Source organism: Zonotrichia albicollis, chromosome 5 (assembly GCF_047830755.1).
Source record: "Zonotrichia albicollis isolate bZonAlb1 chromosome 5, bZonAlb1.hap1, whole genome shotgun sequence".
Lineage (NCBI taxonomy): Eukaryota > Metazoa > Chordata > Aves > Passeriformes > Passerellidae > Zonotrichia > Zonotrichia albicollis.
Genome location: NC_133823.1, coordinates 23,011,959 through 23,039,079, shown reverse-complemented (window position 1 = coordinate 23,039,079; position 27,121 = coordinate 23,011,959). Strand labels below are relative to the sequence as shown.

The window sequence follows — 27,121 nt, the reverse complement described above, 5'->3', positions numbered from 1 at the left end:
TTCCCAGAATTCCAAATGCACCAAAATAATTTCAACTTTCTGTAAATCAAGGTACACATTGTTGCAGGTGTTGGGAGGAAAGGGTTAAACCCACAAGATTTGTTAAAGATGAAATAATTTCAGTCAAAGTGACCTTGCAGCTGGGAACACTAAGCATTTTGGTGCGGGGAAACTCCAGTTATTATGTCTGCTGTTGTTCATCCTCTGCCTGTTTTGAGAAGCAGAATTCCTGTGTGGAGACAACACCCTATCACAGACATGCTTGAGCCCTCTGTCTGCTGGGAGAAGGAGTGAGCACAGAAGCACAGCCTTGTGATAATCGGCTCCTGCAGGAAACCTCTGATATCCTGGGGCCAGCAGCAGCCCCACCCCATCCTTTCTGTGCACTAGGATGAGCTGAGCCTAACAGAGCTGGGTCTCTGTGTGTCTCCAGTGCCTGGTGTTGCCAGCAAGGTGATGAAATAAATCTGCTCTTTGCATTTCAGCTGAGGCTTCCTGGTTGCCCTGGTTACCTCTAAGTATTGATTCATACAGCAGGTCACTCATTACTCAGTGTGTGTCACAGGCTTGTGGTACATCCTGAGGAACAAGCTGGAAAACACTGCCACCTATTTCTGTTGCAACATCTTGTACTCTTCAAGAAATTTATTCCCCTTCTTTTGTGAGCAAATAGAAAACTAATTTCAAGCTATGCCATTGTTGGTTCACAGGTTCACACTAAATTTGCCAGCTCTATCAATATCATGTACATTCATCTAGAAATACCAAGGCTTGCTACCAAATACAGGTGTAAAAAATGCTTTTGAAAGAGGAGAATGTTCTGTCCCCATCATTATAATCCAGAGGTCAGGCTTGCTGCTATCCTTAACTTGAACAGCAGCATGAGATTTAAAGCCTCAGAGAGTGTGACCCTATAGGCCACAAATAGCCTTCATCTTCCCAACCTTCAGCATGTCACCCAAACTGTATGGATCCCCTTCCAGCATTTAGTGCTCTTCTTGGCAGCATCCCACCTCTATCTTGGAGGAAGAATCAGAATATATGCCACAGTAATTTCTTCTTACTGAAAAGGGCCTTGGACAGGTGGGCAAGCAGGAAACCACAGCACACTCCAACATACTGACTTTTGGGAGACAGGACAGGTAGTACTTTTTGGATCTCATTGAATTCTGAGCTTCAATTTCATCAAGAAGAAAAACAGGAAGCTAACTCAGACTGGAGACTCTTGGGGTGAAACAGAGGCAAGTCCATACAAAAGAATTCCTGCAGAAGTAACACAGAAGCTTCTCTGGGCAGAGATCCCCGTTTTCCTTTACTTTGAAAAGATAATAGGTGAAAAATGCACAAAAAAAAACCTCAGGCAGAAAAAGGCCTGTGCTCCTCACCACATAATATACTATTTTTTCTAGCAATGCAGTATTTTAACATACTTGTTGGGAAATCAGCTATTCCTGGAGCAGTATCTGAATTTCCAATATGGAAATACATGAAATGCATGACGGAAGTTGTCAGAAACAGCTGAACATTCCCTGAATAATTGTAACATTTTCCACAGAGAAGTCTGCAAATCTGTACTGGCATAAAGCGTATGTCAGAAGCACCAAGAAGAATAAAAAGAAACTAATTACCTCTCTGACACTCTGATGCTCTTTACTTGATCTGTACATAACCTAACATTCAAACTGTCAGACTGACTTTTGAAGCAGACATTTGGAGCTGGAAATTCATATAATCTGGGATCTTTCACCAACTCAAGCTTGCTTATTTGATTTTTAAACACCTTTTCTTCTTATCTAAACATATCTGCATTTAGAGAAACAGAGTAGTAGTATTTTTTAGTTCTTATACACAGATGGTTACGTTAGAGCAGTGGGAATGCTCTCAACATGGGGACTGCAAGGTGGTGGATTAAAAGCCATCAAGGATCCTATGACTCTGCAGATCTGGTGTTCAATAGAAGGACACTATTGCAGAACCTGAGTGAGTTCTGTCCAGAGGTCAAATTGGAGAATGTTCCAAATACAAGAAAACAAACCAAAACGTTCTGTTCTTAGCTATTGTATCTATTCTTCACAGGCACTCAGAAACCAAAAGAACAGAGTAAAAAAGAGCCCAGCAGCAGGCTACTAACATGAAATTGTACCTTTGGGAGGTTTTGATCTTAAAATTAATAAACCATTACAGCAAAAAGAAAAAGGACAGAACTTCAACTACCTGATCACAGCAGATAGTCCCAAGTCTCAGAATCTTCATTTTTTTTCTTTCAAAAGATACTGGCTTTTGTCAATTGAAAATGTTTTTCAATTTGTCAAGGTAAAATATCATCACACCTGTTTAACTTTTCACAAATTCAGACAGCAATCATATCTGCACTGATTGTTGAGCTGATTATTACTGATAATCCTCCTCCTCAGAAGCACTCAGGAACCAAAACCACATGCCCTGAGCTACAATCTGTCATCTCTCATAAAAATAAAACTGACCATGCTTAGAGAGATCTTAAGGGAGAAGAAGCATTGCATGTTCCACCATTCTGGGAATATGTGACAGGCAGAAACTTATGATGCCTTAACCTGTGGCTAAAGCTGATTTACAACCAGTGGAGCTTCAATTTAATTCCAAATGAATCGGAAGTATTTGACACACACAGAGGGAAAAAAAAGGAACCTCAGAACAGAAAAACTTTCTGACAGTTTCACTGTTGCCTCTTCACTGTTCTGTCAGGCAAAGGTCCAGAGCCCTTGCCAGAGAGACTGCCTGAATTTTGGCCTGTAAAACATGCAGATGGTTCCTGTGCTGCTCAATGGTCTCAAGGTAGAAACAGCTCAGCTGCAGAGCCAGTGTGAAGAGGGGGCCAGGAAGTGGAAAACCCTGGCTTGGTTCTTTTTTGTTTTACTGTGCCCTCAGCTTTTTATTTCCTTGTGCTTCTCCGAGCTTAAAGAAGTTGGCCTTATGTAAAAGATGACCATATTTAACAGAGGACATTTCCTTCCTTCTGTTTTCTTCACAAATAAGGCCTCAAATAGCCTGTGACAAGGGAAAGTCAGGAAATACACAGCCATAAAGCTTTCTGGAATTTCTCATTTTAAAAGATATATGTCATGTTGTACTTTCTTAGAAAACTGGAAGGATACTTACTGTCAATCCTTGTTCTCCTGGTTTTCCTGGTTCACCCTTCAAATAAAAAAAAAAGAGTGAATTATTTCAGCAACACATCTTGAATACAGTTTTCTATCTAGTAATACAAAATATCTTTAAAATTTCCATCTTAAAACATGTATGGCAGCTAACTACACATTAAACATATTAATTTTTTGCTTTTTAACCTGGTAGTCCAAATCACAGACATCTTAAGAAGTACTACTTCACAATCGTGTAATGGTATAGTTCTCAAGTCAAGAGCAAAGTATTGGTGTTCTGACTCTTGTCCCTTGGTTCTAAACACAGTATTCCATTTCACTATGTTAAAGGACACAGAGAAAGGTTATTTTCACATATGTGCTGCATCCCACAGTTTATATATTCCAAGATTACTGGTCTGTATCATCACCTCAGTCAGCAGGCAGAACTTACTGTTGTCAATTACCATGTTCCATAAAACCATGAATATTGATATTCTGAAGCCATGAAATAATTACTCAGCTGTTAAATACCTGGACTGGCTTTCAAAAAGGTAACCCATCATGTTATTCTCTTTCTGTGGGCACAACTCTACATACAGTCAGAATTTATCTTCTCCCCTTTCTTCCCATATGAACACATATATAGTAAAACATGTCAGTCATAAAATATGGGCTAAAAATACCCATCCAAAAAACCCAGAGCTCCTATCATTTTAGTGGTCTGGTTTGCACATCACTCCCTTGAAAACCTAACTGAGCACAGGGCAGTCCATGCACTATTGTATCAGCACAGCTCCAGGGTCCTCTTTAGCAGCTTTGTCATAAAAGAAAGCCTGTCATAAAATTGATGAGAGCTGTTCTCATGTCGTTGTTCCTGGCAACTGAAAAGAATCAGAGCTGCTTCTCTGGCTATGCACTGCACTCAGAAGCACACAGGCAGCATCTGCAAGCACGCCAAGGAGCTCTTGCTGGGAGCAAGAGACCATGGAGGCACATGTTCCTGGCCAGGCACTGCCCCAAAACACCATCTTAGAGCTGTGGCAATTGTAAACCTTCTTCCTTGAGAAGGACAGGCTGGAAGAGAAGCCCTGTTTTGTCTAACCCTGCAAAAGAGGCAATGTCTGCCTAATTGGTCACTAGAAGGACACCTTCCTATAGTTGTGTGATGCTGCAAGCCCCCAGCTCACAGCAGAGTGGAGCTGCTGTTTTCAGCTCACCAGGTCCACACAAGTCTCCACCTCAAAGACAAAGCTGTCCTTCCCTCTCAGCTAAGTTCTCCCTTTACAGCTCTTCTATTTGTGTGTTTCACACAGCCATGGAGGAACAAGCCCTCTGAGGGTCAGGAACATTAACCTGAGGGTACAGAACAGTAGCAAGGGGCAGCAAACTGGATGTTTTTTACCTGAGGGCTTGTTTGTATCTGATTCTAAAGCAGTACTATGAACTGATTTTCCATCATGTTATAGGGCTTAAGATAGCCACAGCTTAAAAACTATAAAAAGAAACTCTCTCTTGCCATCTAAAGTCAAAATCACTACAGAACTATTATAAAATGAAATGACCTCATTGCATAAAATGCATGACTCTCCTGTTATGAAAAACACTAATGACCCTTTCGCTAAAAGCACAAAGCCACATGCAGCCACACTGTAACTAGCAAGGCCAGCTGATTCTGCCAGCCCTATCTATGTGACCTATTAAAACACTATCACTGCAGTCAGAAAAGGATTCTGGTTTCAGTCTTGCCCTTACTAGATCAAACCAGCACCAACTCTGCTGACTACAGTCCATTTAACCACAATAAATGAACACAAGGGAGACCCAGAAGAGGCCCAGAGCCTGATGTGCCACAGGACTAACAAGAAATGAGAAGGTTGCCCAAGTAAAGCATCATGAGAGCTACAGACTTCTAATGTCATTTCATAACCTTGAGCTAGAACTTATGAGGGCAGGAGTGGTAAAAAAGCCAAGCCAAAACAACAACAGCAGCAGCAGTTCTAGAATCCTAGATATCTGAACCAGCCAGCTTTGCTAGATTTTCACAGAAAATTTTAGCAGCATTTCACTATTTTCATGCTATATTTAGACAGCTAATACCTGAACAGGGTTAGAACAGGAGTGTAGGTATTTTCTTTCTCAGTTTTAGCTAAAAAAGGCCTTGCAGGAAAAAATTTATGCTGTCCTGGTGTCATATAACAAGTGATGCTTTTTCTTCAAGAAACCAGTTTCTGTTTCCAGTGCTGCTCCTCACCTTGCTGGTTCCCCATGTGCCTTCCTGGCCACAACCTTCACTTTTCATGGATGTGAACATGTGTGTGCATCTGTACACGTGCCATTCCATTTTTCATTACTCTCTCCTGCCTGTGATTCCATTTCCACATTGATAACACAGTGCCATTCATGGTGAAATAGTTACTTCTTTCAAAGGAATAAAAATTAAGGAGGCCACAAAATATAAAACTAAAATAAAACACATACTTTTCTAAAAAATCATGTGTTTAGACATCTGTTTAAAAAGTGTGGGACTCATCCCATGCCTAAAACAAACAATACGCAATATACTGGATTCTGCTGTATGAAATATGGTGGTTGAGCCAAAGAAAATTGTAGTGGTCTTCTTGTTTAAAAATGGCAGAATCTAACTCCCAACTTCATTATACCCTGGGAAGCTTTAGCAGTTTATTACTTTATTCCATGACTTTTGAGGTAAAACCATTAAGAAGTGAGAAGTCAAGCTATGCTATGAGGCCTCATATTCAGTTTTACCTTGATGTTTGAATGGAAACATTTATTACTCGTGGAAAGGGGCAGACTCTCCTCACACAGCTATTAAACATCAGTGAGTGACTGAGAAACCTTAGAAAGTGTAGGGAAACTGCCAGGGGTGGGAGGCAAGGAACCTTGGCGGTACTTCTGGCCCTGCTATACACTTGTTCTGTGTGTGTGGGACTTCAGGTACACCCTGAAACTTGCCTGTGGTTCAGCTTCCACATGTCTTACTTGCCAATGTGACCTCAGAAAATGTCTTTGACACTCTGCTGGCAAACACTTGAGAGAAACGCGCTCACCAAAGCAGCAGCAGAGTAACTCACCGTTAAGCCGGGCATCCCACGAGGACCATCTTTGCCGGTGTCTCCTGGGGGACCTCTGGGTCCTGGTGGCCCTGGAGGTCCAGGGGGTCCAGCCTGTCCTTGGTCCCCCTAAACCAATAAAAACTCATCACAAAATTGGCTCTAGAGGCATCAACCACATAAAAAACACATCAATTCATCTATGAAGAGTGCAAGACAAGCTGGAAGAAGCTGCCATGAACTGCACAGTGGCTTCTTCACTGCTTATGGCAGAAACAGCACTTTGCCTTGAAGACCAACAGTTTGTATAGGTCCAGTGCAATCAGCCACAGAGCGGAAGGTTCAGATTCTAAACTGCTTTTTTTACCACAGCGCATATGCCAAAATTTGGGATGGTCTTGATATATTTTACTCATCTAGTTCTCTAGAGCAAGTGACTGTTTTTGATAAGCATCTGTTTGCTTCATGATTTGCATAATCATAACAAAGCTGAGGCGAAAAAGAAAAGTTGCATCTGAAAATATACAGATTTGCACAGTAATTTTCCAAGCCCATGAATGATACATGGATAGATTACAAAACTGAGCATGGAAAATAACTGCCTCTTGATGGAGTTGTACATAATTTCCCATCTGTTTTGGGAGGCTGTTTTATAGTGACAATTAGCTAACTCTCTTCATTTTTACCTATTAATTTGCTAAAGTCAATTTTCAAGAGAATAGTTAAAATATATTACCTTCCCTTCTAAAAAAGAAAAGACACCCCAAAATGGTGCTTTAGTTATTTCCAGCACATCCCTGCAAACTGCTGGAAAAAAGCTGCCGGCAAACATGGCCCACTTAGCAAAGCCACCCACAGTCTTGTAACTCTTAATACCATTAACAGTTGCTTCATTTCAAAGCATTTTCAAGTGAACTACCTGCTAAAGAAGGCATCTGACAAAAAGGTACAGCAAAGAGCAAACTGAATGCAAAGAAGAACCAGACTCCAGTGAGATGAAGCACTACCTTAATGAGGCGGCGTTTAATGAGCTGCTGATCAGCAGACAGAAACCCATGATTGATTTTAGGAAACACCATCTGATCAGGCAGGTGAGGTCAAAGGTTGAAGATCAGAGATGAGAGAATTGAAGAATAGACATCAGAAGGCCCGAGAAAGAAATAAAGACATATTCATTAGATTTGTAATCGTTGTTATAATATGAACTGGTGCTTATGCCTGAAAGAAACTGTGCATTTTACTTTGGAAAAAGATTACCTCTGTTGTACAGGACATACTGCTATGATTTAAACCATATACAGTGAATATATAACTGTTTTCTCCCCAGATTTTGCATGAGAATTCTGCATTTGTATTAATTTTTTCATTACCCAGGCTTTAAAAATCAGTATTTTTTATATATTGTTCTTTCAGCAAAGCTTCTAGAGACAAAGCACCAGTTCAATTTTCAGTCAGATTTTCTAACCAGCATAGTGTGCCATGAAGAATGGTGTTATTTTTTATAAGGTCTGAAGTTCCAGCTTGACCAGATTGTTTCCTGCTTAATTTGCAAATCCACTTTGAAAAAATCTGGATGTACAGATTAAACCTCTGATATCTAACACAAATATCTATCTCCATGTGTAACCAGTACAGAGTTCACTGACATTTTCCACACTCATGTATGCCTCAGGGAAGCAGCACAGGAAAAATTCATCTGAAAATAAATCCTGACCAAGACCATGGGGAATGTAAGCATTTCCAGGGGTACACAGCTATAGATTTGATTCCATGCTCTGCATCAGGAGTACTTAGATCAATGCAAAGGCAGTGAGGATTGGCTTAGATCCACCATAAGAATTCACTGGTATTCCATGCTAAAAACAATTTTTCATGTGCACTTTTATGCTGATACAGAGAGACCTGACTGAACAGGTACATGTCAGCCACAAACCTTGACGGTGAGGATCTGATTACTGTGCAGAGCAGCAACTGTGGGGAAGCCTGGCAGACCCTAGGGACACAGCACAACATGGTACGAGAACAGCACGACACAAACATCACAGAGACCATTTACTGACACATGAACAGAACAAACACCACGTTTAGTACACCCCACACTGCCAACAGACAGGAAATGGCCTCTCTGTCATATGGGAAACAGAGTGAGGTCTGCACTGCACTGCAGAGGCAAGCTGATACTTCACAATGAGAATATCAAGAGATTTTAGAAGGAGCAATCCCATGAAGGTGTCTCTCGTTAAAGTTACAATAAATTGCTATGATCATTTGCAAATTGTTAAGACTATCAGCCAGCAGATGGTTGAGCCACTTTCAATGGAAATGTACAACGGCACTTTGAGATCTATGTGGAAAGCCTTGACTCTGGATTGCTGCAGAAGCTGACAGCAATGACAGTATGCTCTGAAGAGCTTTGCGTAACTAATATCCTGCTCCTCACATTCTGTTTAACATATGACATTCAGCACATAAACTGGTAGCATATAAACAACTAGGAACACTGAACATAAATCTACTGCTAGATCTTGGGTACTCCATAATGGTCAAAGTTTTCAAGACATACACAGCAGTATTTTCATATCCATTTTCACCCCCTCAGCCGCTATATGCCACATATGGCTTCTCATATACTACTCTACCGAGATGTGCAGAACTTGTACTGTACTGGCACAAAAAGAGAAGGGTGTGGTGATTGTGGCCTGCTGTCACACTATAAGGGGGTGAATTTTGCTCTCAGTTCAACACCTTTCTTGAGCTGCCTGGTAGGGTGTGAATTAAACCTTCTGATAAACCTTATGCAGTTGAGCAGTGAATTCCTAAAGAGAAGGAAATCCCTCAGTCCCCTCCTTGCCTTTAGCATAGCACACACTGTTAGAAGCAGAGGCTTGTTCAATGGCAGAGAGACAGTAGGCTGAGGAACATTCAATAAAATACATCCAGGGAGCTCTAAGGCCCCTATATGCCCACAGACCACCTTTATGAGGCAGAGTTGGCAGCACAGCCCCTCTGGGGGCTCCTCCTGGAGCAAAGAGCTGCACCATGCCAGCCTAGCACCTCCTAAAGGGAAGGCAGGTTGTGCCCGGCTCTGGCTGCCAGGCAAGGGCCCTTCCGTGTGAAGGTTCTGCTGGTGCAGCCCATGTTGCTGCAGCACACCAGCTCTCTGCAGCCCGGCTGGCCTGCTGGGCAGCACCAACAGGCCAGGGCAGCCTGCCAGGTCTCTCAGCTGCAGCCGATTCTTTTAATGTGGCAAATACTTGCTCTGTTCATCACACCAGAGAGCCTGTGGACCACAAAAACTGCACCAGTCTTTACAAAAAAGGGAGAGTTACTTTTTGATGCGTACATGTCTTCACCAGCATCTTGGAGTTGCATTTAGCATTTTTATTCCTGCTCTACATCCATAAGATGAAGCTGAGACCCTGTAAGTTGATCCTATAAAGCCAGTGGCTAAATGCAGCTTTCCCACTTCATTGGGATGAACTGCAGTGTGCCTAACTGCATTGCTCAGTGACCTGAAATCTCCTCTTTAGAAACAAATAAACAGAAAACAAAACCAAAAAAGGCTAAAACTCACAACATATAAAGAGACTCACTCCTGAGACACTGATAAGACTGGAATGATACATCATTTAGGAAACAGATGTATCAAGTTTTCATTTATGCTATTATGGAATATAAATTAAAGAAGTTATTAGAGAGTAATGTGTCAGAATCTTTACATCTGTGACTCATTAGCCCTGCTGTGCACATGATCCATTTCTCCTCTAGATAAAACTACAACACCCATGAAATGAAAATGAGCACAAACAAGAAACCTACATAAGAAGATAAATCTGAATAGCAAGCAATAAATGACATTTATTGAAAAAATGAATAAACAGAAAATTTTTAAACAGCTTCATTTTTACTCATCAGCCTTTAGAATTACAGCACAGTAATTTTCAGTTACCTCTAAATTAGCATATAAACAATTTGATGTTTTAAACTCATATTAATTTTGATTTATTTCATCTTCAACATGAAGGAGAACCAAGAATTAATCAAGAAATGTGCTTATTTAGAAAATACAGTGGTTTGAAAGATTTTCTTTCTCCTTGAGAAGAAATGAAAGACACTGGAAAGATTTGTGTAGCTGTACCCAGAATTATTTACTATTCATCGGTGCACAGTCCAGCCCCAGCATTCCCAAAGCTTCCCAACACCACAGAGGCAAGTTCAAGATTAGCTGTCAGTACTGCAGCTTTTTGCCTACATAAACAACATATGAGAAAAGGGTCCTTCCCATTCTTCCATCTGCAGCTTAGTTACTTCTTCCAGTTTGTTCCCCAAGTAGGACAAAGCTTTCCTTCCTTTGCCCAAAGTGGTCATAATCTTAGACCTAACAGTCAGACACATGAAATGCCAGTTTGGACCTGGACCATCTCCCCATGAGTAACATGTATCTCTGGAGAGTGCCAGAAACATGGGAACGCTAAATGGAACCCAGCAAAGACACTACAATAGGGCCATAGTTTTTGCATGTGTGGGAGGCTTTAGAAGGCATTGCACCCTCTGGCATCCATGAAAGATAATGCTGGCACACAATGAGCTTCTAAAAGGGCATAAAAAGAGCTATCCTTCCCACAAAATGAGTTCTCTTCCTTTCCTGTCACTCTGCTATAAATATAGCCACAAATATCCCCTGGATCTGTTTTATTTTTTCCCTATCGAAGGCTGTTCTGAACGACGGATTCAAAGTTACTCAATTTTCTCTTTATTTGGTTTGATTCTTGAACTGCACATAGGAAGGGCTCTTGTTCTACACCCTGGGAGGCCCTAACAGAATACAAAACACTACAGTCATCAACAGCGACCACTGGTCTACTAAATTCCTCTGCTGACAGCTACTCAAGCTCACCCTGAAATGTTAGCTGGTTACAATTTCTAAATTAGCACAGTTGCTGCATGCCTCACCGCCATTTTTGCCCAAATGCCAAGCAAAACACGAGGCCTGATGGAGGCCAACAGCCATGGGACAACATTACCCACATGAAAGTGCAGGTAAAGCCTACTTGCCCCATACAATGGCTATTGAGAAAATCCAGGGATGCCAGAACATCATAACATTCCTCTGTCTGATTTTTTTACTTGGATGAAATAACTCTCCTGTTACATTCATCACAGTCTTGAAGGATGTAATTCCCACTAGCTGTCCTGGATTTTGCACAGTACTCTCAGCTTTGTCCATTGGTCCACATGAGGTCAATATTGCAAGGTCATCATAACCTTGTCAGAGGCAAGTATGATAACATTAGGCAGCAGTGTTACTGGTTTTACACTGTGCTCCACACACTCCAGTTTGGCTACTGCATTTGCTCAGTATAGTAAATGTCACAGTCCTCTCTAGGATTTTCCTTCTGACCTGCCAATAAACCCAAGCTGCACAAGCTTGCATGTTCCTGTGAAGACATGGTAAATGAGACAGGAATTACCACCTGCTGTTCTCTTGCACTTCCTAAGGTTACAGCCAGCTGCTGCTATTTCACATCAAATCACACAGGCTTCAGGCCAGAGTGATCCTGACACTCTTTATGGCTGCTCTGCCTCTCTCCAACACCACCTCCAGTTCTAATTAATCCCTCAGACTGAGTGCCAGTCCTGTGGCTAATTATTGTACCTGCCCTGGGGAATACAGTGTTTGGTATCACCCTGTACAGTGCCATGGACTCTCAGCAGGAGCTCTCTTATATAATCCCTTTTATCATAACTGCTGCTTTCTCCAACAGCAAATCTGCTAACAAAACCAGTACGCCACAACAAGACAAGAATCCAGAAATTTCTTTTCACTTGTAAACATTCAGCAAAGAGTTCTGATTTGAATACATTATATAATGATCCAGACTTTGCAAAAAAAATAGTAAAAATGCAGTGTTTAAGATCTAAAATAAACAGATCACTGTAAAAGCATTATTTCCTATAATGACCTCTGTGAAATCTACCTGACACTGCATTCAAACTGAATAAAACTGGACAAAGCCAACGCTTCTCTACTTTTGCCCTATTATTAGATGAATTTTCAGTGAGGAAAAATGTCTTTTCTGCACAACTCAGTTATGTGTTCTGATGAGTGATCACACATCTGACCTCCATAAAATATCCTTCCTGAAGGCAAACCTGCTACTCTCACTGAAAGTGGTGCTAGGCATCCAGTTAACCCCAAGAAAAACTGGGCTTGGTCCATAACCAAGTTGGTTCTCAAAACAAAAATCTTCCCTCCTGACTTATGTTTATCTTCAAATTTTTTACCTGCTGCAGTTATGTGATGCAGGTAAGTGGTTCAAGCTCCTTCTATGATGTTTGTTAGGACTGGATTAAATTTTTAAGAGCTGTTTTCAATTAAATTTCTCTAATTCAAATCTTCAGTGCTGCAGCACTTCTGCGTGACAGCTGTAGTTCGAGATACAACAACTACATGATGTATTTTCAGCCAGAGGACAGGGCTGTAGAAAAAGGAACAGGATGTACAGAGACTTCCTTCCTCACCATTCCTCTGGCATTACTAAAAAGGGGCAAGATGCAAACCAAGTGGTGGAGAGTGAAGACACGCACTGCCCAGCTCTTAGGACAGGAATGACAACATCCTCCTCTCGGGAGCAGGTATGTGGCACTTTCTCTGGAGCGTCACAGCTGTTCTGCATTCCCCAGGGGAACTTCAGGAGCTGAACATCAAAGGCATAGCTTGGCCCTAGAGAGTCATTCACAGCCAAAAGGGCACTCCTGTGAACTCTCAGTCCCGAGTGTGAGGGTCCCAGTGCTTTAGACCAAGTTGGCAGCCAGCACCATCTGAGTTCTTTCCTAACCTCCCTAGTTACAGAGCAAAGTTACCTTGCTCCAATTTGTCACCCTAGTTTCGCCTTAATGGAAAACAGGGGAGCCAAAACAACCCAACGCCAGTGAAGTGCAGATAATTAATCCCAGGAATGGAGTAGGTAAATACCTGTTGCCTTATGGCAGATAAGGAAACAAAGTCTTAGGAATTAAATTGACTGCTCACAGACAAACTGGCATTAAACCGGATGTCCAGCAGTTTTCTCAATGATTCTGCTTCAGTGAAAGCCGTGTTAACAGAAGGAATCACTAATGCTTTTTTAACATTCTTATTGTGGCCACTAAGAGTGAAGTTTGAAACAGTAGCTAGATACAGCTTATATAACTTGATCTACAATTTGATTTAAACAGGTCAATTAACAACAGAAAAAACAACCATGAGTGTAATCACACTGCTAAAGCATGAAATTAAAGCAGCACTCTGTGTGTCTGCTATATGCTTGATGCAACATACAATAAAAGAGAAAATATGCTTTTAGAAGTAAGATTCATCAAGTGCAGAAAAAATTCATAGCATTAAATGGAATTTAAATTATGCAAAATTGTATTTAATTAACATAATACTTTCGCTCTAATACTATTTCTTTTTCACTTTGACAAGATGTGGATTGAGGATCAAAATTACCAGCATGAAACATTTGGGAACAAATCTTCCTGTAATGTAACTGATTTACCTACATTAACCACAGTTAGCAATGTCAACCTAACCTCACTCCAAAAAACTGAGTTTTGCTTTTGGGGAAGGCAAGAAATCAGATTAGTTTATATACTGCTATTTATTTTGTGAAGCAAATATGTTCCTTTCTTAAAAAGTCCCCCAACAACAGCAATCAAACCAAAACAAAAACCCCCCATATAGTACAAAATAGAATGGCTTTTAAGAGGGGTGAAAAGTTAATGGTCATGGTTTAATCATCATTCAGTAGTGAGTGTTTTCTAATTTATGATTGAGGTGCTGATTCTAAGGACATGAATACAGGTTTTCCATGCATTGTCACTAGGAGCAGGAAAAGCCTCAAAACACTCATTACATATTTCCTAGAAATATATTAACAAATAATAATGCACATATATTAAAAGAACTCTTTTTAAAATTTTCATTTTAAAAAATCAGGTCAAAATTTACTGCTTACACACCTTTAATTTCCCTTTAATACGGCATAGTTTATAAAGGTTGTGCCTATAATAGAACAAGTGAAGAAATACTTCAATTTGAAAAGAGAGCTCACATTTATATACACACATACATTCCTATTTAGTTATTTCAGTAAATAGACTGCTTCCAGGACTTCTTTTGTCAATATTAGGTAATTTTGAAGTAGTCTGTCAGCATAGAAGAGTGGAAGTTGCAAAGCAATGATTTCTCTCTACCAGGGAGCAAATAAGTAGCAAATATATTAAAAGTAAACAGGGGAAAGGGTTATCTAGAAAAGAACATTATACCTCTATCTCAACCTAACTGTTTTAACAGGACTCAAGAAATTTTTTTAATCTTCAAGTCAATAAAGGTTAACAAAATAAAATAAACTTCTGAGTTCCCATCTTTTCTAGAACTTCATCTTTCCTGCTTAAGATATTTTAGCAATATTATCAGTTCTGTGCCACCCCAGCCAACAGGAAAATTTATTTAAACACAACAAAAGTAGAAAATTATTTTGTGGAAAAATACCTAAGTCTGGCTTCTGGGTGTTATCCTATTTCACCTAGCCCAAAACCAATTTAAAACCAACTTCTAGCTAATTATTTCTAGCCCTGATAAGCAAGAAATCTCTCATGTATCTGACATAAAGGACAGAAGATATTTATTATGTCTTTCACAGAAGGCTGAGAAAAGACTAAGAACCACAGAGTCAGTAAAGTCGGAAAATACCTCCAAGACCATCAAGCCCAACTTCCAACTGAACACCACTCTCATCCACTAGGCAGGTCACCTGGTCAGTAAAGAATATCAGGTTGGCCAAGCAGGACCTGCTTTTCCTGAATCCATGCTGGCTGGGCCTCATCCCCTGGATGTCCTGTACATGCTGCATGATCTTATCCACCATGATCTCTTCCATAACTTTTCCTGGCACTGAGGTCAGGCTGACAAACCCACAGTTCTCCAGATCCTCCTTCTGACCATTCCTGTAGCTGGGTGTCACCTGATCAACCTCCAGTCATCTGGAACCCCCACAGGTGGCCAGGACTGATCATAAATGATGGAGAGTGGCCTGGCCAGCTCTTCCACCAGCTCCCTCAGCACCTTCATGTGAACCCCATCTGCCCCCAGAGATGCGTCAGTTTCTAAGTAGCACAACAGGAATAACTACTTCCTCCTGGATTGCAGGGGGTCTCTTCAGATCCCTATCCCTGTCAGCCACATCAGGGGGCTGGTTGCCTTTGGGACAAGCAGTCTTTCTGTTGAAGACTGAGGCAAAGAAGGCATTAAGTACCTCAGCCTTTTCCTCACCCTCGTTTAAAATGTTTCCCTTCACATCCACTAAGCCATTCCATACTAGCTGTTCTGATCCCAAACATTCACCTCTGTAGACCTGTTTCCATTATCAAGATGCAATCTCTACTTGGACAATACATCCTTTGAAATCCTACCATCATGAAATTTTCAGAGGCTTTTTTTAAATTGGACTAGGGCTCAACAACTGTAACTGAGCAGCCTCATATCACCATTTATTCTAACAGTCCACAGGCTAAACTCCATCATTTTTAATTTTCTCATGGCTCAGTACAGTAAAGCAAATCTCCGTGGACATTTCATGAAGCCATGCCCTCTGCAAAAAGAAGAGCATCCAAAAGATATATTATTACCATTTCTTACACTGGTATCAAGGAAATCTAGTTCTGCATTTGACCTAAATGCTTAGCCAACCAGAACTTTAGAGTAATTAGAGATCTGATATAAAAATACATAAAGAGATAAAAAAATAACTTTTCCAAACAAGATCAGGATACACCATCAGTACCTTACTGGTGGTCTCATGCGATTAAAAGCTATATTAACTTGCTGCTCAAACTCACACTCAGGGCATAAATTTCTGTACCACTCACACTACTAGAATGTGTTTTGGCTCATATTTTCTACACAATATGGACATTGGTAGATCAAGCCACATAGCATTACGAACTAGAACCCTTATGCCATCTCTGCTCAATGAAGGATACTGATCCACAGACTACTTCTGAACACCTAAGAAAATTTATCAGATTCTTGGAAAAAAAAAAACAACGAAAAACCCCTTCAAAAACCAGCCACATTATTCTAAAAATACAAGTGCTTGACCTCTGGCTGGTATGTGCATGGCTGAGTTCTTAGTGTATGACTCTATTGAAGGAATTTTCAAGAAAACCTGAACTACAAAGCAGTTCAGTATATAGTCTACATGTCCAGTGGCTGAACATTTTGAGATAACTACTAGTTTTATGGTTTTGAAATTATTTCAGAAAGAATAATCCCTCAAAAAAATCTCATGGTGACAAAACATGGGTGGGACAGAAAACAATATATTTTCCTCTTGCAAAATGTTCTCACAAATATCTTTCTATTTTCTTATCAGCAGATTTTTGGAAGCTTAAGGTCTCATCTTGATTTGGACACTCTTTACATTTTATTTTGATTTCTTTTACAAAAATGCCTAGAGGAAAGAAAGCAGCTTATCTAAAAAAAAAAAAAAGTCATTTTGAAATTTCGGTCATAGCTTGGAACACTAAAAGTTTTTGCTAAGTTAATCACTTGTTTCAAGCCAGTATGTGAAAATATAAACCCAAAGAAACTTCAGGCTCCTTACCTGTAAAAGATGAATTAGCACTAAAACGTTCATTGCTCTTAGATATTATATCCAATCTGTCCGCAAACTTGTCAAATCCAAGTGTTAATGTCATGCCCCAGTTACTTTCAGGTACAATATTTCTCAAAAATAATATTGTATGCCATTACCTCCAAACCCATTTATTTTACACACGCAGTGATGGAAAACTGTGTGCAAAGGTAACCAACCAGGACTAAATGGGTTTAGTTTCATTTGGTGCATGAGTGGCTTACACATAAAAATTCTATTAATTATATTGTAAATCCCCTGGCACAGCAGGTTGAGCAGACTCACCCTGAAGACAGTTATCAGAAGAGATAACTGCTGTACCATGAAACATAAAATGGTCAGAGGCTTCATGGTACTTGTTACTTGTGAAATATGGAGGGGAAAAAAGGAGAAGAGGCTGTAGAACACATTCAGAATAGATTAAGGGAAAACCAACAACACTGGGCAAATTTCCCAAGTTGAATCCATATACTTTAAAAGGAGGTATGTTACTACAACCTGCATTGACTAAAGAGTTGGTAAAGTTTCAGCTTGTCCAGAAGATGCTAATCATCACCTCTTCCTCCCCACTGCTGACCTTATTGAATTCCTTTTCTGTAATCAGATACAGAATTCAGTCTCATGTGCCAGCTGCTGCTGCAGATACAGCTTTGTCCTTAAATAAAAATTCTTCAGGTTGGATATTTTCTGCTTTTTATCTGCACTTGATTTACCAAACCCACAAATAGTCATAACCATGATTTGCATGGCTCAGTAAGGACTCTACTGCCTTCCTGTATATGGAGCATGTCTTGGCAAAGTAGTACTCAACAATCTCTGTGTAGCAGAGGTCCCATTGCAGTAACACTGACCAAACCTGCATCTTCTTCTTGGGCACTGCCAACACCTCCAGACCAGGGACTGAAAGCCACATATGCTAACCACTGAACAGTTCGTACATCTCTTCAACATTTTGCCAAGATTTCTGCATAATTCCCTTGTGTTGATCCCACTTCATTTGTTCTCCAGTGTTCGGACCTCTGGGGCTTTCCCTGGAAACTTCTCTGACAGTCATAATTCCAGATTCTTATCCTCAGCTATGTAATGCTCTTCACAACACTGCTCTTCCATATTTGTTACTACATTCCTCTCTGAAACTACCATCAAATTTGCCCTCCTGTTTTTTGAATCTAAAGCCTGTGAATGTGAATTAAGAACATGCATTCTTCTGCATGTAAGGACACTTAGTGTGAGCACTTGCACTCGAGCCTGTCTTATGCCACCTGAATTGAGCATCCTCTCCTAAGCCACAGGCACTGCACTGCCCTCCTTCCCTGCATCCCTCTCTCCTCACATTGCCTGCAAAGCTCTATAGCACAGAACCAGACAAAATACAGAGCCCAGTATGGCCTCTGAGAGAGACACTAAATTTGCTTAAAAGTTAAAAGGAAACTGTTATATTATTCAGAACCTTTAATTTTTATATTAGTTCTCTACAAAAAAGCACGTTGCTCTCATTGTTACCCTCTACTTTCTTTTCTATTTATTTAAGTAGTTTTCCAACTCGTATTGAGCTTAAACTGAAATAACATTTAAAGCTGTTCACTCTCAAGCTGGCGACTTTATGATGTACAGCCCTAGCACCAAGCACAACAGGGCACCCTGGCAGTTAACAGAACATCAAAATCAGCTGTAAAAGCATGTTGTGACTTTAGATAATCTTATTGCTGAAAAAAAATGTAAAATCCAATTAAATCAAATTATATGAAACAAAACAGTAGAATGAAATAAAGCTGCAAATTCAAAATATTTAACAAAGTTAACAGAAGAAAGTAATCCATGGAACATACTGTCATGGGAAAAATTATAAACATGCAACCAAAGAGAGTTCCCATATCATCTGAACAATGTAACCAAGCGTTTTCTAATGAAGCACAGATGTAAAGAAGAGTGCATTAGCACAGCCAATCCATTCGAATTTACACTCCTGTATTCCTCTACTTCCATGTTAAAATAAACATGACATCTAGAAATTAAAAGAACCTTCTCATTTCTTCGATTAAACCATGTTCTGTCTGGATTGTAACTACAAGGTGATACTATTATTATTATTAAAAATATTAAATACATATATGTCAGGAAAAAAGGTAATACATGCATACATTATATTTGTTTATAATTCACTAAATATTAGCTACATTTTACATGGAACCAAGAAGTATATTTATTAGAAACCCTATGGCCCTCTGCATTGTGGAAGCCCATGCATGGCATGAACACATTGCTGGGGAAACTGAATGGTGTGGTTAGGAAAGCCAGTTTTATACAGCAGAGCAAAATCACTGTGGAACCTGCTTCCACCCACAATGGAAACTTTACACTTTGGAATCACCCAAATCTTCCCAGACACTCCCTGCTCACGTTACTGTCCTGCAGACACTTCAACATGCAGGGTAAATGCAGCTAATAAGCATAATTAGCTCAGACAGTGTATTTTAATTTAGTTTTGCACTAAAGACTAATTGCCTACTCAGCAAAGGGGAAGTGGAACATTTTTTTAAGATGCTTACCCGAGGGCCCTGATCACCTTGATCTCCCTGCAAAGTGGAAAGATGAGATGATAGGTTTAACACAGCATCTGTGTGCTACCCAGCTCTCTTACATAATCTAACATTTCACTGCATCAATACAAACAGTCTCTTGAGTTCATGCTGGGAGGGCTTTCCAGTCACCTTGTACAAATCACCCGAACACCAACTCACCTTCTCGCCTTTTGGACCAGGAGGGCCCTGAAAGAAACAAAGGCAAAGATTATTTACTGATGCTGATGAAGTCCTGGGATACAGAAAGAAACAGGTCTGTTTCTTCCCAACAATATAATTCCTTATAATTTTTAACTCTGGAATGCCAGTGCTATTCCAGAGACGGTTTCTGTACTAATAATAGGAACTGCACACTATTTCTTGAATAATTTGCTAATGTGTGTTGAATCAGTTTACTCAGACAAGCAAAACTATGCCTGAAATGGCAAAATATCTACAGATTTCACTTAGGGACAATAGTTTATCTGCTATCAGATTAAAAAAAGTTCTTACACTGTAAAAGTTCTTTGCAAGAGCACTTAATAAATTTGAATACATATAAATCTGTCATGTATTTTGGCACCCTCCTTGTATCAGATTGCCAAAGAAAAATGGATTTGAAATTCTAAAAGGAGGGTTTTCATTCCTTTCTTTGGCAATACTGATGTTTAGTCTCAAGCAGACTTTTTAAGCAAAATGAGCACTTTGTGTAACATGATTTTGCAGGAGTATTACTTTTTGTTACTTACCACCCAACAAAAAGTAAGGTGACAGAATCACAAATAGGAAGTCCTTTCCTATTCCATTTTTATTAAGCACTTTTCAGAAAGCTAGGAGCAGGTTTCTGAACCACTAGTTTTCAGGTTAGTATCTTGTGAATAAAAATGCTATCAGTCTGCACAAAACCGTCTGCTTACACAGTGCAGACTCTACCTCCAGCTTTCTGAAAAATACGCAGGTGTTTCATTACAAAGAAGGATCAGAGATACATATGAAAGCCTCTGTAAACAGAGAAGGAGCCATTCAAGCCTGCATGGTTCACTGTGATAACACAAAGAGAGTGTGGAAGTGTGTGTGTGTTTGTGAGGGTTTATGCAGAACAAGAAAAGACTGTCACTAACAACACGGGTAAAACATTCATGTGGTTTGCATAAATGCAGTGGAATGGAGGTCAGTCTGCTGTGTATTAAAGATGTGATCAACCACAGGCAAGTCTTTGAGAATCCCTGTTGTAGCCAATTTTCTGCTTAGTTTTAAGGGCTTCTGATGCACGCCAGAGGAGAGCATCTGCTGCTGAATCAGAGGAATTAAAGCATATGCCATTCCCTGCATGGCATGCTATCTCTTCTGTCTGCTGCAGAGGACACAGAAACAAGTCTGCCGCCTGATGTGCCCAGGTCTCCTTCAGGAAGCACAGTGCTCACTGCCAGCTGAGTGGAAACTCTCTGCTCAATTAACTATGACCCCAGCCCACTTTGCATTGCCCTGCAAGCACTTGGCCTCTTTAAAAACACATGAAACAAAATAATTTAATTAATAGACACAACCTGGCTGCACCTTTAAGGTCTCTCCATATATTATTTTTAAGCTTTAAGCCCTACTGTCCTTTCCCAGTTCACATAAACACATACTGAAAACTAAGTGCAGCACTGTCAACTTTTAGCTGCAGTCTCCCCATACATGTACTGTTATGTCATGTCTCTAAAGCCTACACATACATGCCACTGGGCTTGTGAATTTGTGAACTCATACCATCAGTAACACAGTAATTGCAGGATGGGAAGAACTAAAATCAGTCAGTGCAGGCTGTTGCTGCCCTCTCCACAGCGAACGTGAAGCACAAGCGAAGGGCTGTGCTCTCGTGTTCTGCCTCCTTGAATCTCCAAGCCATTACTGGCTCTGAATATCTCACTGGCTGCAAAGTGCAAATAGCATGACCCCTATCTGCTACAGTCAGAATCCTATTTCTCAGGCCTTAGGCATGAAATGATAGGTAACGTGACACGACTGAGCCTGTAAACAGATGTTGTCCTGTGGGAGCTGTTGCTGCCTTCATTTAGATGCTTGGTGCCGCTCTTATGCCCAAGAGAGGCCCTGCCCTGGTTCTGATGCGTTTGGGCTCCTAACTTTTCTGAAGCATGCTTGCCACAGCTCTGCCTGTTGGTAGAAACTACAACAGGAGAGATCACATCAGCTGCCTGAACGAAGCTGGTTCACTGGAACAGAAACAAGCTAGAGCTCACCTGAGGGGCTCAGCCCCCAGATCTGCAGGGCTACTGCACTGTCTCCCTGGCACGACTGCTGGCAATTATGCTCAGCCATGACCAGTGCACAACTGGCCCCTTCCTCTACCCTGCATATTCTCCTCTACTGAGAGTTCTCTGAAAGTACAACCTATTCCTAAACATGCTTCTACATAAGACTGAATCAGATTTCTTTTTTTTTCTCCTTCCTCTGTGCAGGATTTTCTGAAAACAGTCTGTGTGCATCATAATCAGATTTTGCTTTGTTTTTTATTGCCTGGTGTTTTCTCTCCCTGAGTGCCAGACACCATCATCTCTAACAAGTCACCCTGCCAGCACACAAATTTTTCATAAGAGTCTTCATAAACGTCTGACAATTTTATTTTACCAGGGGTGAAAAACAGCTTTTCAAAAGCCCACAAAAACACTTCTGGTGTGAACATTCTCACAAGTCTCTTCACTTGTATTTGCAATGCTTTTGCTTTCTGCAAGAGTCTTGAAAAACAAACAAACAAATGCCAATAAAATGGTTCTTTTGGATGCAAGTGAAGAGAACCAGTGGGGTTTCATCAAAATAAAAATTAATGGAATACTTTCATGGCTTGTTCACCCATCTCTGGCTTTTCCCCCACTGTTTCAATTGTCCCCTATTGTTTTCGCAACTTTAACCAGAAAATTCCTATCCTCAGCCTTTGACATCTTCTTTCCATTTGTGCTGAGAAATTCTCCCAAGGTTTTTACTGCAGAGTTGATTAGTGTGTGTACACTGAGTGGAGGCAGGGAGGAAGAAAAATCTGAGCGAAAGCTGGGTTTGCGGGGGTGGGGTGTAATTAGGAGACAGATTTATTTAAAGGAGGGCAAGGTTTCTTCTGTTTAAGGGTACAGACACAAAGCACAGAGTGAGTAAAATAACACTAGTTTTGTAGGCCACAGCATGGACTTGCTGATTTTTTTCCCAGGGAGACTTCTGTGCTTTGGTTTATGAGATGGCAGAGATCAAGCCACGAGCTGCCGAACAAACGTGAAAGCATTTTGTGTAAGTTATATGAAACGTCTGAGGTCAGAGCATTTCTGAAATAACTTCTCAGTGTTTTCACTGGAAACAGAGGCTCTTTTCTCAAAGTGTAATTATCTACTCCAGACTACTATACATTTCCAAGGAGAGTTTATAGCCTGTTTCACATAAGCAAGGCCTTGTAAATCTCAAACACATGCAAAATCTGCATTTATAATTAGGCAAAAAATACTACTGTTTGTAAAACAAGGTCTCCTATAGCAGACTGAAAGGCCTCCAGGCACCTGCCAGCTAAGAACAGAACTGAAATCAGGGTCAAATCCAAAAACCAGCCATATTCAGGATTGCTGTCAGGTGACCCACCGCCTTTATATTTTTGCTACCAAAATCCCATTTCCATACTCTGATGAAATTTTACATTATTATAAACAGGAATAGAAAATCAAGAGAATGCAATAAACAGGAATAGAAAGTCAAGAGAATGCAATACTAGAAAACAGGAGACTGATCCTTGCAGTCTTCATCAAGCAACATTTCCTTATAATTAATTGAGTGTGATCAGCATGATTTTTTTCCACACAGATGAAATTTTATAATCAATTCCCTGAAAGATGCTAATTTTGAATTCCACCTTTGAGGCCATTGCCACCTATATAGTTTTGCATAAGTTACATCCAGAGACCTCTTAAAAAGCCAGTAGTTGACTTATTTTGATTTTACAAACATTCATAATTATCAAAATTCTCTTATATTCTCTCCACATATCTATTGCTACAGATCTGCCTTTAACCATAATACAAGAAGTTCTGCTGCAAACTCACCCAAAAGGCTCCAAGCATTGATGGAACAGCAGAACTGAAAGCAGTAAGGGGTTCTTAGTACAGAGTACAAAGCAGTGTTGAAGGTTCTGTAAAAAGCTCCACACTCAGTACAGAGGAGTGTAGATCTTTCCTGACTGTTAGACAGGCCATATGATGCCTCTGGAAAAAGGACCAGCCAGTCCCCAGCACAAGCTGGTGACAACCAACCAACCAACCAGCCAAGAGAATCAGCTGGACTGTGACAGTCCCAGCTCCCACTGGGATCATGCACCCTCACAGCTCCTAAGGAACACCACATGCCAAACTTGACAGCTCCCATCAGACAGAGCTCCCACAGAAGACACAGGTGATAATAACCTTTCAGACACAGTCACTGCTTTCCTACATTCCCACCACAACAGGCACGGGCTAAGGCAAGCTGGCAGCTGGAGGAATGAGTGCAGTTTGCACGGTTCAGCCTTCATTTTCATTTGGGACTGAGGGGTGTACAGTGCAGCCATCCCTACCAGCAGCCACAGTGTGAATGGCAGCCTGAGGCAACAGCAGCCTTGTAGAAAGGAACAGAAAAGTGAACCAGCTACTCCAATGTCACCCAGGGAAATCCAAAAAGGGAATCAATTTCCCAGCTTAGTTTAACCATGTTTTCACAACTAAACAGCATGCCATACATTGCCTAAGTTAATTCAATATTGCAGATTATTTCAAGGGTAAAAGGTGGCTTTAGCATGTAACAACAAAATAATCAGATACAAAAGCTGAACTTTCTTTCTTTGAAACTTGACTCATGACTTCGATAAATTACAAGAATCTGTCTGGAACAACAGTCCCCAGCCTATCCTGTAATTGCTGCAAAATATTAGGATCAGATTTGCTGAATCACAGGAGGTTACACAGAGCATTATGAAACACTGCTGTGCATCATAACTATTCCAAAGTTCCTACACTCATTTCAGTCTTGTGTCCACTACGCAAACTGAACTACTGCTGAACTACTGAGGCAGTGTGGTTTTGGCATGTGCTGAGCTTGGCCATGTTTTCAGCCAGTGTTTACATATGCTAGTTTACAATGCCAACATTTCACCTTGCAACAATTTTACAACTACTCAGAAGAATTTTCAGTGAATCTGAACAGTTTCTACTACTGAAGTGCCTTCCATTTTACATGTTTTATTCTCCTCCTGTAGCATGACTGACTTATGGGGAAAAGTTCAACCAACCACCTCTCAAAGGACTCTTAATAATATCCCATTTTCTTCCCTTATATTCTGAAGTTTTTGTTAAAAATCCTAAGGCAGAGAAAAAGAAACCTGAATTTTTGACACAATAAGGGTGACTGCCTTAAACAACATTATGTAAATGATTTAAGCTGAGAAACATAAAACTGATTTATACAGCAATTTAGATAAACAGTTCCATTAACATTCACAACAAGCAAATTATAAATGACTCCTGCTGTAAATTCATACAACTGTATTCAAAAGTCAGTGATTTATAGCCATATATAAATCAGACAGGTTTATAAACTACAGGCAGGAGAATACAGTCTACCCAAAATGTGTCAAATGGATGTCATTTAGACATCCATTTCTTATGCAGTGCTCTAGCTGAGACTGGGATAGGGTGGTTTTTTTTGAAACTTATCATGCTGCTCACAAAAACCAGCAGCTCACACTAGAAGCTGCGGAAGGGTCACTGCTAACTCACTATTCCAGTACTCAGGAAAAAGCACAAGGCCCAGTGTCCTAGGCAAGAACCTGCTAAAGGGGATCTCCTCTTCCTTTCTCTGATATTCTTTCTTTGATTAATCAGTAAGACTGTCATTTTCTCCTCACCCTTCCTTCTACAGACAAATACAACATTTTCCTTTGAAAGCCTACAAAACAACACCAACAGCCCTACAAAGATTCTATGGTACAGAGGGTATGTGACTATGTACCCATTGCCTGAGCATGAAGAAACAAGGATCAGCTTTACTAATTCCACAAATTAATTTAAGTAAACATTATGATTCAAATCTTTTAGGTTTCTTGTGAGTCAAGTAGCTGCTGTATGTGACAGTAAGACCAGTTATATGGTGGCAGAAAAATCTGGCACATTCCTAAAGAAAAGAAAATGGCTTTTGGTAAAGTCAAAAGCCTTCTGACTTTCACTTACTGCTCAGTGCACTGTAATACATGTATTTCCTGAATCTTGGCCCTCGTTCCCTTGTCCACAATGCACCTTCCAGTTCTCCTACTTGTCAGATAAACAAAAATACTAATTCTCTAATTAATTATTGCATCAATTCTCAACTAATAATGTTAGAGAATTGATGCAATATTGTAAAAAAACCACCAAAAAACAACAACAACAACAAAAACCAACCAAAAGAATCCACACCACAAAAGAAATGCCATTCTTGTAAACTAGTAAAACAGGACATAAAAGTACAAATGAAAAAACCTAATATTGCTCTATCTATCATGTTATTAAAGAACAACCAGACCTTCTGATTTCAATAACAGGAAGGAAGGAAGATTGTGAGAAAAATACAAACACAATTTTTGTTACTTCAAAATCACAGAAACACAAAAATATTTGGCTGGAACTCAGAACTGCAAGAAGACATAATAAAACACAACTGATTTGGGCCCTACAGAACCAAAATTCAGAAAGCAAACTGAACAGGAAGCCTTTTTCCTATTATGTTTGCTATTTCCACTGCAGTCTCAGGATTTTTTGGAGTTCAATCTATGATTTTTAACAATATTTTTAATTACAACATAGTATCAGCTTCATTGTTCAATATTTGGTTTATAAAACATTTCAAAAATGAGACATCTTTGATACAGATTGGTTGAGGCTTCCTACTTTCCACCCATCCTCCAGCAGATCCCTGTCTCATTAGATGTCCACCTGAGACTTGAAAAAGCATCACATGCTATCTTAGAATCAGTGAACACTTGGGGTTGGAAGGGTTTAAAGGTCATTTCCTCTGTCCTCCCTGCAGTGAGCAGGAGCCACTCCAACTTGACCATTAAATACTTTTTATACTTCCTTTGGTAGATTTTTATTGACAGACCAATTCTCTCATTTATTCCTAAAACTTTAGTAAGGAAAAACTCCTCACTGGGAGTTAACAACTTCTTTTATTTCCAGAAACAGTAGTTCATATTCCAATGTTTCAGCTATTTTTACCCTAAAACTTGCATGGTGGCTTTTGTAATTCAACACCTCCGGTGTTTCCCTGGTAGATCATTCAGGTGAAATGGCAGTGCCCTTTGCTCATTTAATATATATGTATATTTATTTTTTTTTACTTGAAAGAACCTTTTTGATGAGAATGGCAGGCTGAACTTCAGCTACTTTGAAGGAAACAGACAAAGGAGGAAAGCAAGGGAAGGGGGGAGTTCCAGAGCAATGGAGATTCACCACTGCCACTCACTACCTACAGGAGCAGTACCCTTGGACATCAAAACACATCTTCCAAGCTCCTTAGCCTTTTGGATATTTCAACTTTGCTGTCTGCATTACTACTCTGTGATGAAATAGCATCCAAGAATCTACCAGGCAGATCCTCCTTTGACCAGCAGCTGAGTCTAGGAGATTTATATCCTTCATTAACAGATG

General features: G+C 40.2%; 1 protein-coding gene across 6 annotated transcripts in view; it reads right to left on the bottom strand.

Annotated features, from left to right (window-relative positions):
• Nucleotides 1-27,121, bottom strand: part of COL25A1 (collagen type XXV alpha 1 chain) — a 295,698-nt gene that overhangs the window by 81,240 nt on the left and 187,337 nt on the right. For 4 of the 6 annotated variants that reach the window (XM_074541049.1, XM_074541043.1, XM_074541046.1 and 1 more), the window contains 5 exons: nucleotides 19,614-19,640; nucleotides 19,422-19,448; nucleotides 7,201-7,272; nucleotides 6,215-6,322; nucleotides 3,139-3,174 (listed from right to left, as the gene is read on the bottom strand). In XM_074541049.1, coding sequence (XP_074397150.1) covers nucleotides 3,139-3,174; nucleotides 6,215-6,322; nucleotides 7,201-7,272; nucleotides 19,422-19,448; nucleotides 19,614-19,640 — 270 coding nt within the window. The remainder of the gene's footprint in view (nucleotides 1-3,138; nucleotides 3,175-6,214; nucleotides 6,323-7,200; nucleotides 7,273-19,421; nucleotides 19,449-19,613; nucleotides 19,641-27,121) is intronic. The other 2 variants (XM_074541045.1, XM_074541047.1) reach the window with 1 other exon arrangement.